General features: G+C 25.2%; 1 protein-coding gene across 2 annotated transcripts in view; it reads left to right on the top strand.

Annotated features, from left to right (window-relative positions):
* The window catches only part of Arl5 (ADP-ribosylation factor-like 5), a 47,972-nt gene extending 40,776 nt beyond the window's left edge, over window positions 1–7,196 (top strand). For both annotated transcript variants that reach the window (XM_087157387.1, XM_016074632.4), the window contains exon 6: window positions 4,590–7,196. In XM_087157387.1, coding sequence (XP_087013513.1) covers window positions 4,590–4,641 — 52 coding nt within the window. In that variant the 3' untranslated portion in view covers window positions 4,642–7,196. The remainder of the gene's footprint in view (window positions 1–4,589) is intronic.
* The last annotated feature ends 5,085 nt before the right edge of the window (window positions 7,197–12,281 follow it).

The raw sequence follows: 12,281 nt of genomic DNA, 5'->3' as shown, positions 1-12,281 counted from the left end.
GTATATACTTGTTATAGAAAAATAAATTGACTATCATATTTAAGACTTTGTCTACCATCGATGCATATATGTTAACCATTGGTGTACACTATGACCGCAAACGCACGGTGGACAATGGTTTTGGCTATTTACTGCTGTCTTTTCTGTATGTTTTGAATTTATTTCTATCATATGTGTCCAACACTCATAGAAAACTCATACCTCCTTGACTTGCTACAAGAAAAAAAAATTTAAATCTTGTTTATTTGGCCAGTAATTTCCTGTATCTTAAATTTATTTCAACTTATGCCAAACATGTGTGATTGTTCCGTTAGAATATTGTAATATAACATTTGTGGTGCATGTGATTTTCATATTATTTGCTGTGGTTACTAGCATAAAATTGAACAGCAGTTTCGAAAAATTTGTTGACTTACATGACAACAGTGACTTACATGAAACCTTAGATTTGAGTAAAGATTATAAGGGGGAAATACACAAAATGCACCAAAAAAGTCTCCTGTTTCTGTTTTGAGTAATATAAAAATTAATAAGGTTGTAATTATGTATAGATATAAAAATATAAGCTAAGGAATACTTAGTACTTAGTAGATTTTAATTCAAATTTGAATTTTGATGCTGGTGAAATGCTTTGAACTATTTCAAACCCATATTACATGTATTTAATGATCAAAATTCTGGAATGAAAAGAAGTTTAACTTCAAAATGCATATCTTTAGATGCTTTACAATTTCTCTTTTTCTAAGAATTAGTTTCCTATATTACACCGGAGTTGAAAAATGTTTTGATATTAGTGAACAAAAATACTTCGCCTAAAACACATTCTTGTATGAATTTATCAAAAGATGCATCAATATATGAAAGGTACGAGTTTTTGACCATAATGATGCAACAGAAAACATATTCCCCTGGAACAGGAAAGCTTTGAATTTGTAGGGAATTTGATTTTGGAAAAAAAGGAAAACAAGGATGAACCTTGTAAAAACCTGGAGAAAAGATTTTGAAATTAGTGGTCACAATAAGTGACCAATGATGTTCAAAGTTTTACATACATTTTTATTATATCTTGAAAAAATATAAATATTAAGTTTTGAAAGATACTCTTTGTTAAAAAATTTCCTGTTTAAAATTTTTTCTTCGGTCGTACATTTTTAGTTGTTTAGTAGCACAATGTAGTGATTCGAAGCTTTTAAAATTAAACTTTTTGTATAAATTAATATTAGTTTGTAATCACGAGTTAATATGATGGCTGAGTCTATAAATGATATATCTCTATTTATAATTTGTTTCATTAAGTTTTAAAAACTTTCCTAGTCTCTGTACAAAGTTATGTTTTTATATATAATTTTGAAATATACTTGTTTCGTAAGCTTTCATCTAAACTAAACTTATACTAACATATACTTGTATGTTATTTAAGTAATGTTAAGCAATTATCTAAAGATTTTATTTTTTACAAATTTAATATTTGGCAAATTGTCTGTAAAAAAGCAAGTTTCAATGCTAATTGAGTAAAAAAAAATATTTTTCTGATGATTGATGCTTGTAGCAAAAATATAACCTGGAATAATATAATAAAAACTCATTTTTAAAAAGCTATGAGATTTTGGCAAATGTTTCATTTTGGTAATAAAAACATATAGAGGGATGTCCTATTAATAAAAATTGAAATATAGCAATTCCTGACTGTCGGGAATAAAATGAGTTATTCAAAAATATCGTCAAGGGAAAAAAGTGGGTGCTGAGAAAGGAAATATAGTAAACCTACCATATTGTTTGACAGATAAGGATAGATATTTTTGTTTGAAAGTTTTAAATGTAGCAGGAAATTTTAGAAGAAAAAAACCTGTTTTCTGCAAGAAGCATAAAAGAAAAATAAATAACAAAAGAGTATACAACAAGAGATTATAAGAGTGTTCAAAATATGACATTAGATTTTGTGTTAAGACTTAATTTGAGATTAATCATATGCATTTGAACTATTAATTTTCTTATTGTTCTTTCTTAAACCAAAAGTTTTGTTTACATATAGAGTGATTATGCTTCTTGTTATTTGTTCAATATTTCAGTATCGAAATACTTACATTATAATTATGAAATTATGACATTTCAAAACTTTATCATTGGAAAATTAAAAATTTATATTGGAAAATTAACACTATATATTGGAAAATTAACAATTTATATTGGAAAATTAACAATTTATATTGGAAAATAAAAAAAAAATGTTAGGACACATTTTAGAATAGAAAAAGTAATCATAGTTGGATTGAGTGCTATATTATAATGTGTCACTTCAATTGAAGAAAATGTAGATAACTTTCATTCTTTGATATATTTTACAGAAATTTTCTTCTTAAATATAGTATATCTATGAAATATTCTTAAAAAGTTGTCTGTTATTCATTCAAAAAGATCATAAATATTTTAGTGGTAAACAAATTTGTAATCAAATAAAAACAGTAAAAACTGTAACCAAAATATTTATATTGTAGATTTTAATTATGATCCTGTTGGTGAATTATATAATCAATTACCCCCCCCCCCCAAAAAAAAAAAGTGATGACTGTAATTAATCTCCCTGTCTGACACCAACATCAATATCTAAAGAATCTAAAATCTCATCCACAAGACAACAGCGACTTTAAACCCTCTGGGCTGCAGGAGCAGATGTCTCGGTTAGGTGGTCAGCCGAACGCGAAACCCCCAGTGTTTAGTTCTCAAGCATGCTTGGTACTCATTTATTGACCTACATAAGGGATGAAAGGCTGAGTCAACCTTGCCTGGCCCGAGGATCAAACCCAGGACCTGTGGCACGGGAGCGCGAAGCCCTACCACTCAGCCACCAGGTGCTTAAGATCACTAAAAAAATGCAAAAATGGCAATGTTATATTCATAAACTTTTCTAACTATGTTACGGGTAGTAAAGATTTGTACAGTTGTTAAGTAACCTGCTCTAAAGCCACATTGATACTCATATTATATTCTCAGCAAAGGGTAATAATTTTCTATAAATTAAGCAAGTGAAAATTTTATGGAAACTATTTAGCAGAATGAAAACCTGTTAATTGTTACAGTCCAATTTGTCACCCTTTTTATATATTGATACGACTATTCCCATTTCTTCAATCGCTTGGATTTAGTTATAGAAACTTATAAGCTTGACAGGATTAATATCGATATATTTTGTAATGCGAAACACTATAAACAGTTTACAACTCTTCTCATAACGAGATTTGATCCTCGATAGATATTTTATGTAAGAAGCCCAGAGATTAGATACAGCCCTTGAATGGAAAATCCCACCTTCTAGCAAAATAATGATAAGAATTTCAGAATATCCTACACAAATTGCGTAAGAAAATGTACGAATTGTTTTGTTTTTAAATCATTGTCATCTTTTTAAGTCATGAACTAACCCATAAAAAACCCAGAAGTTTTAACTTAAAGATTCCAAAATGCAGAAAAACCAATTCAAATGTTTCTATTTAATTTTTTTAGAATTTATTTAATCAAAACATAATTAAATGAAATATAGTTCAGGGATTCATTTTTCACAACAAAAAGATACAAAACTATATTAAATTTAAATAATGAATGTCTAAAAATTTTAATTTTTTTATTAATATTAAAAATATTATTTATGTATTTAGTGTATATTTTGCATAATTTTCTCTACACAAATGGTATTAATCTTATTACATTTTAGGATACTTTATCTATTAATTCACATAAAAATTAACTTTATTGTGCCTCTCAAAAGTACTTTTCCCCCTCTAGTTCTAAAAATGGTTGTGCACCCATAATCCAAGCTTTATTGATGTACTACCAAAATAATAAATTAATTTTAATTTATGTCAAAAGTTTTTGTCACGGATCATAATTTGTAAACTTAGCATGGAATCATCATGGCACTCATGCCCGTTTTGGAATTAAATGAAGTCTTTAGTCCTTTTAAATAACTTTCTTGTTAAAATAATATGTTATTTTTTTTCTATATAAATTACCAAACACTTAGAGATCTATTGTTTTTATAATAATATTCAGTGTTATTAACCCTATATAACTAAACAATTGTCAAATGGACTCGCAACTTTTGCCATGTTACCTTAAGACATTAACATCTTCTGAGATTTTAACTGTTAAAATTAATTGCTCACTTATATTTGGTACCTTTCTAGTTTAGAGGCCATAAAGAAAACAAAAACTATTGATGTGTTTAGTGATTATGTAGCTGTATTTATTTATGATATTAGGTTCTACTAGTATTGTGTTAATTGTCAATAGATGTTGTAATACTTCATACACTAATATACAGATAGTGTATTTATAGTTATTTTGCGGCCACTAAGACACATAAGTTAAACAGATACGTAATTAAAATTTTAGAGTATTTCTCTTAAATTACTCTGACATAAAAAAAAGTGTGCATGTTTTAAATTTGTAACGTATGAGTCATATGGTTAAATTAATGAGTAACATAGGTTTTCTTTTTAATTATCAAGTGTTAAAACTAGTTAATTGCTTTTGAACTGTACTGTATTTCACTTACCGTTTTTCTCAAGGTATTAATTTGTTTTCCTTTTCAGTCTTTATCAAGGACTTGAATGGATATACTCTAATTTGAAAAATAGGAAGTGACATTCAATTTCCTATTAGTGCCTGAAAATTCTTCCCTAATATCAATTGATGATTCAAAACGAAATACTCTCTATCTTACTCTAATATTGTAAATGAACAGTACTTTTTTACTTAAATTTGTATTTTATGGAATTTATTTATTTATAAACTTTTGTGCACTTATAAGTTTAAACATACCTTTTATAATTTCTTCAATCGATTTTCGAAATGGTTCGTTGAATGACTACTTTGTCATGAGTTACGTCAAAATAATAAAATTTTACCTTGAACATGATTTTATATGAACTCCACAATGACTTACTTCGTGGTTTTGGTGTAAATAAAGATATTTTGCTGCTAGCAAAATAAATCTTAAATGAAATCATTTTTTTTTCTCTTATTATTATTAGTTTTGTGTGATATATTATTTTTTTTTTAAAGTTCACATGTTTTAACTAGGACTTTTGAATTTAATACTCATTTTATTACTTAAACATTTTCCTTCTGAAAATTGGTTGCATTTATAATGGCTGTAATATTTTAGGAAAGTTACAGATTGTTGTATCTAGAAATTTTAGTCTTAAGCCTCATATATAAAATCATTTTTGTTTTAGTTTTTTTTAAAACTTTGGTTAAATGGAAATGAATACTTATTATTGTTATGAAATATTATGTATAAGTAATTTAAGAACAATATTTTGAAAAAAAAACAACAACTTTCTATTATGTATGGTGACAGTTGTGGTATTACAATTATTTTCTTCTTTATATTATCTGTTGAATAATTAAAATATATTTTTTCATTAAGATTAAATTACTATGTAAATGGATGTAATTAAGGTTCAATAATTATTCAGTAACTATTTTCATTGTTACACTTTGAATGGATTAACATTAATTAAAAGTATATAATTTATTCATATTTTATTAATTATAAATGAACTGTTTAGTTGGTATTTATTGAAAATGTTTTATAGATAGAAATAAAGCTATTCATTATCATTATTTTCATATTTGTATTTATAACTTTCATATCCATATAAATCACATGTAATATTCATAATATTTTCTATGTGTTTGGATTTTTGGCAAGTTAATATTTCATTGCTCATTTATAAATACTATTTTTCAAATTCATTATTATATATTGTTCTTTATATGTGATGCACTAAATTCTGTAAATATTATTTAAAATCTATCTTCCAGTTTGTAATAATTTGCTTGTATGTATAAAAAGAAAAAATTAGTACACAAAACTGTGAGATGGTCTCACTACAGGAAAAACATGATTTTATGAAACATTGCATATATTATGTGCAAAATAATGCAAAGCTTATGCAACTATCCAATAATTACTGTTATTTTGAGCTCATAGTCTAAGTTCTAATATGCATTTGTGTATGCATTGTGTAACAACTGACATAATTATATAATTGTGTTTTGTAAATTCATTATATAAAGTTTTTCATCATTTCTATGCATTAAAATTTTTTTATAATACATCAGTTTCATTATAAAATCGAACATATATATGATTAGAAACCAAATATTAATGCTCAGAAATTTTCCATTGCCTTTCAATTTATTTAAATTACAATCTTCTTATAAAAATAACAAAGTGCTGTAAAAAAAAAAAAAAAAACAGAATAAATAACAGAAATATGTTTTTCATTATTTGCATGAAATTTTTATAATATATTAATCTCAATATAAAATCAAACACATATATGTTTAAAAAAGTAGAAATTTTTCAAAAATATTGTCTTTCCATTTTTTTCAAATTTCTGTCTTTTTTTTCAGTGTGAGAAAGGAATTTCATTAAAAATAGTACATAAAATTGCTGTCCTTAATTATTTAAAATTTTAAAGGGGTCGTAACCATAGTATGTTTAATTTTTTTGTAAAAATAAATTTAATTATAAATGTCCTATAGAATTAAAAAGATTCATCATAACTTTGAAAAATGACCCAAAATGTTGTCATTTTTGGAGCTCAACACATTCAAAAATGCATTATGTGAAGGTTGGAAGCTAATTGTTATGCACTTGTTGACATATATACCTTCAAAGAAATGTTATTAATAAAAAGTTTTACAAAAATCCATAAAGATGTTGGGCTGCTAAATAAAACTATAGAAAGGTCAGATTTTCTCGATATTTTTTAATTTCCATTTAATTTGTGAATGCCCCTTCAGTTTTATTAACTCTTTTGGTTTCTAAAAATTGTAACTTGTAGATAATTAATTACGTGTAAAATTTCTATCAGCATTACAGGAAACAATCTTTGTTACTATTAAAAAATTATATAATTTACGTATGTCACTGCAGAAAAGTATCACTGTAAGCTGAAATACATGCATATGGTTTCAAAAAGTAGAGATTTACTAGTTGTGAAATTAAGTGTGAACTATGTGCTCAAAATTGCAGTAGTTACTATTCTTTATTTTTTTGTAATTAAAAATTTCTTTTTATTTTACAGATTTATGTCAACTGTACATTTTATACTGATATTTAAACCGAATACTGATAAGTGTATCTATTTCTATTCTGAATAATAAAAAAATACATTTTCTTTTCATTTGAATTTTTTTTTAGCTCTCTAAGTGTGAAAACAATTGAACTATAAGAGGAGTTTACTTAAATATAAAGTAAATTACTATGCTAAAATCTAGATGGAACTCCAGTATCAAATTTTTTTTTTTTTTTTTTATCATTAGTTACAGTTTTAAAATGTATGCATTTTGCACACAACACATATTAATCAGATTATAATTGTTTTTAATACTTGAAAAGATTAATTTTTTTTCTTATAGAGTTTAATATTTGTTTAGTTGAATAAAATTCAATTTAATAATAGAAAATTTTCACCTTGGTAAAAATAGTTAAACGAATTGTATGAGACGCAAATGATTTGATATGACTGAATTTATAAAAAAAAAATTCTCTAAACATTGCATTTTAAGTTATGTTGATAGTCAAATTGTGGATAAAATTGACAACATAATTGCTAGCAGACCTGATATTGATTAGGTGGAAGAATAGCATGCTGAATGATGTCCACGTTAGGGCACTGTATGAAATATTTATTCCATTTTGCAGTATTTTTTTTTTAATATTTTTGATGAGGGCATGATATTCATTAATTTTCTGTTCTCTTTCTTTTTTGTGAATAAATTTTTTTTTCTTTTGTTTTTAATTTTTATTGTCAGCAATTTTTTTGAGTATTTTTTTAATGTTTTACCCTGAAAAGTAAACCGCTCTCTTGAAATTTTTTGACTTCCATTTATCCAATGTACAATAACTAATGAATTAATACTTTAAATCAAATAATTGAAGCCAAATTTGGTCATTTTAATTCTTCAAAGTTGTATCCTGTAGAATCATTAATTAATGTCTGTATAATTATCAATTTTGAAAATTTATCCTAGTATAAATTTGGTACAGTATTTGCAAGTTAAGAAAAAGTAAAGTTAAAGCATTTATAAAAACACTTACGCTAAAAATATATGAGTAATAATTGAAATTTAATTGATCTCGCAAACAAATCTTTATACATTAAAAACCAATGAAATGACTATTTCATGCATTCTCATTGAACAAGTAAATTGATAAGTTAAATGCATGGCAGTAAACGAATGTGATAAATAAAATTGATAACCTAAGCCAAATCTCCTGAGTTAGTAAAAATTTGAAATAATAAGATTAGGATCATTAACTTTTTTTTTTTAATTCTAGAAGGTGATAATTCTTTAATATTAGGTTATCATTATGAAAATGTAAGCATGATTACTTAAAGTTACCATAATGTTACAGTAAACCAATGCTGTAAGCAAAATTTACACAACTTAAGCAGGGTTCCATGGTCCTTAAAAACTGCTTAATTTTTATTTTGGAAATAAGGGCCCTTAAAAGTACACTTAATTTTAGTACAAGGTTTAGTTAAAATTCCTTAATTTTTCAGCATCACTATAGTTGATAGGAACCAATCTTCAGTTCAATTTTTTAAAACAAAAAGTTCTTTTATCACCTAGAATTAGACCATACATCGAGAGTCAAACATTTTAGAGAGATAAAAAGAAATGTGCAAGTGGGGGGAGGGGCTACCGGCAAAGGAAAGAAAGCATGTCCTTTTATTAATATATTGGTTCTTTTATTAATATATTCTGCCTTTGCCTAGAATGATACTCTACAAGGAGAGTGAAGCATTCTAAAAGAATAGTGTGGACAAGGGGGATACTGCACATAGGAGATTGTGCTTTTTTCGGGTTGGGGGCAATTTTAAGGTACCTAAGTAGAAGACCGAATAAATTTATAATATTTTAATGTGTAATCAGTAACTGTAAATTTATAGAAAACAGTAACATATTGATGATTGTACTAAATATTGATGAAAGTACTAAATATTGATGATTGTGACATATTCATGATTGTACTAAAAATTAAACCGATCTGTAATAAACAGGGTTTGAAAAATTCCTGCCCACTTAGGTTTTTGATGAAAAACCTTTGCTTTTTAGATGAAAACCTCAAGTTTTTTTTAAAAAATACTTAATTTTTTTTCCTGAGTACTAAATAAGAAAGTATGATTTGCTTCCAACAAGAAAGTTAAATATCTGGTAAATATTTATTATTTGTTTTGTTGCAACGTAATTTTTTTCCTTTTGTAGTTTTAGATCAGTGGTTTCCAACTGGCGGCCCGCGAAGCCTTTTTTTGTGGCCCGTGAACTAAAATATATTAGTTGTCATTTTTTTGTGGACAATTTTCGTAAAATCTCTATATGGGTTTAAAATACTTTTCTCGTTAATAAAAATCTAATTTCGTCGTTTCTGTGAAATTTAGCATACCAACAGTGCAAAATATTATTTTTTTTTCAAGTTTTGCATCCAAGAAAATATTTATTCAAATACAAAAATAATCGTGTATGTTGCTCTTTTTTATTTCATTTTTTCGTATTTTGTGAATATAATTTAGCATATGTCTATCAGACATTTTCTAGAAGAAATTCTCCGATTTAACTTTTTGAAACCAGTCATTTTGGAGAAAATATTTACACATTTGTAAATTTTAAATTTAAAATGTAAATATCTATTCTCTGGTGGTTGCAGCAGACAAACCTCAATTTTGTTATTGAACATTTTGTGTGCTACTATGTAAGTTTTAATACCTACCTTTTAAAAGTTGTATACCTTAACAATTGTTGTATACGTAACAATTAATCTGTTGCACATTAATTGTTTACTACATGGGTGCACACTAAAGTTATTGTAGTTTTAATATGCAATTAAATATTTTTAAAAATCTACTTCTTACTTTAATTTGTAATTCAATACTTTTGTTTTGTACAACTTGGTAAAAATCTGACAATAATATTTAATGTTCTTCTAAATAAAAGAGTCCTACATAAAATTTTGATAAAGTTGTGGCCCGCCATTTGATTTGTGTTTTTAATTGTGGCCCCCGGCCTCATGTAAGTTGGAAACCCATGTTTTAGATTGTTACACTATTATTTTTATTTCTTAAGGATAAGCAGATTGTTACATAAAAATTTAAATCTTCTCAATTAAAAGATCCGTAGATTTTAATAATAATTTTATTCAATTTACATTGCAACTTAATGTACTGTTTTCAATTTTTATACAATTTTTGGTTGCTTTAAAATCAGTTCATGTTTTTCACCAGATTGTTTCATCATTTTTTTTGTTTTATTTTATCATTTTTCATTATGTAAAGTTGATTCCTAATAACAGGTTTTGCTGGAATTAATTTTGTGTAAAATTCATTATAAAAGTAAATATAACACATTTGTTGTTTAGTAATAATTTCAAAATTGTTAAATGCCATTTTCAATATGTTTTTCATAAAATTTTTCAATATTTTCTTACAAAACGTTACCTAATATGGTGATATTACAGGATTATTTTATAATAAAGGAGTACCATTTTCAGTTTTTAAACTTAATTTGCGATAAAAATAAAATATCAAATCATAATAATAGTGGAAAATAATGTTAAGAATGATAAAGAAATATTACTAGTAATTATTTATATTATAAGTATTTGTTAATTAAGGAATCTTATCAATTTTCTGGCCATAGGAATGTGTTTATACCTTTGAAAAATTGTTTTAGACACTTTTATTTATATGTTTCACCGAGAACCAATAAAAAACAGATTGGTTTGAAAATTATAAATCTTCTCAAACATAATTGTATTTTTATTCCATAAAAATGTTCCTAAAAATACTTATTGCTATGAATTTAAAACAATATGTTAAGCGTAATGAAAAAAAAAAATTAAATGACTTAATGTGCTTAGATATTAATATGACCTGTTTTTAATTGAAATTGGACTTAATTTAACATGACAGAGTTAAGAAAACTATTCTCATGCATAACTCTAATTCAACTTTTTAATATTAATTATTCAAATATATACCCTTATAAATGACACATTTTATTAAGAGAATAGAAAGAATTTTTTTGGTATAGCTGAATATTTAACAAGATTGGAGCACAATTGAATATGTGATGCAGGTCTAGTAGCGAAATATAAAAACTTATTGTAATAGTTCTTTCAATGGTTTTGCCATATTTCTTTATTTACTTTTTTTTAATATACCTGAAAAAAAATTGCAAATCTTAATTTCTGCACTTAATTTTACAATTAAGTTTTAATGAAATCATTAAAAATAGAATAAGGATTAGTTTCGTAGAAGATGTTAACCTTTGTCAATCTGAAAATGTTTAAAAAAAACCCGACCCAGGTTTGCAAAAATTGCCTGGTACTTCTTTGGCAAGCCCTGTTAATTAATACAATTATATCAGTGCTTACATTATAGTAATATTTTTTTTCCTAATTGAGGGAGAGGCAAATGCCTAAATTAACTCCCTCAGTACCCCGATGGTTTTGTATAGAAGTCCAGGAAAAAACATGACATACAAATAACCAATTTAGAAAAGAAACTCAAACAAAATCATCAGAAAATAAAATAAAGTAATTTTATAATAATTCTTAATTTTTAATAATTTTTTTAAATATTTTGTTTCTTTTGTAAACTATTAAAAAAATTATTATTTTATTTTTTTTTCAATTTTGGTGGGGTCCTGACCCCCCCTCCCTGCTGGATCCGCCACTGATACAACTATTTCGGTACTTACATTATAATAAAATTGTATTCTGTTGTTTTTTTTTTTCATTTATTGAATTTCGTTTTTAAGAAAGTTAAATAATTGGCCTTGTCTCCGGTGGTATATGTATATTCGATAATAAACAATACTATTTTTAAATTCCTTAATTTTTTAGAAAAGTCCTTAATTTAAAAAAAAAAAAAGTTCTCAAAAGTGCTTAATTTTTGCTTTATTAAAAGCGTGGATCATCTATTATAATTATCTATTATTACATATTATTATTTACTATAATTATCTATTGTATATTATTATTTATTATAATTATCTATTATTATTATTTATTATAATTATCTATTATTATATATATTATTATTTATTATAATTATATATTATTATTATTATATATTATTATTATTATTATTTATTATAATTATCTATTATTGTTACTATATATTATTATTATCTATCATTTACTATAATTATCTATTATTATTGTTATTATTATTTTTATTATTATTTATAATTACTATCTATCA

This window comes from Parasteatoda tepidariorum, chromosome 2, assembly GCF_982258835.1.
Source record: "Parasteatoda tepidariorum strain Cologne lab strain chromosome 2, Ptep-v5.0, whole genome shotgun sequence".
NCBI classification, from domain to species: Eukaryota; Metazoa; Arthropoda; class Arachnida; order Araneae; family Theridiidae; genus Parasteatoda; species Parasteatoda tepidariorum.
The sequence above is the reverse complement of the archived record's forward strand: the minus strand, read 5'-3'. Positions and strand labels throughout refer to the sequence as shown.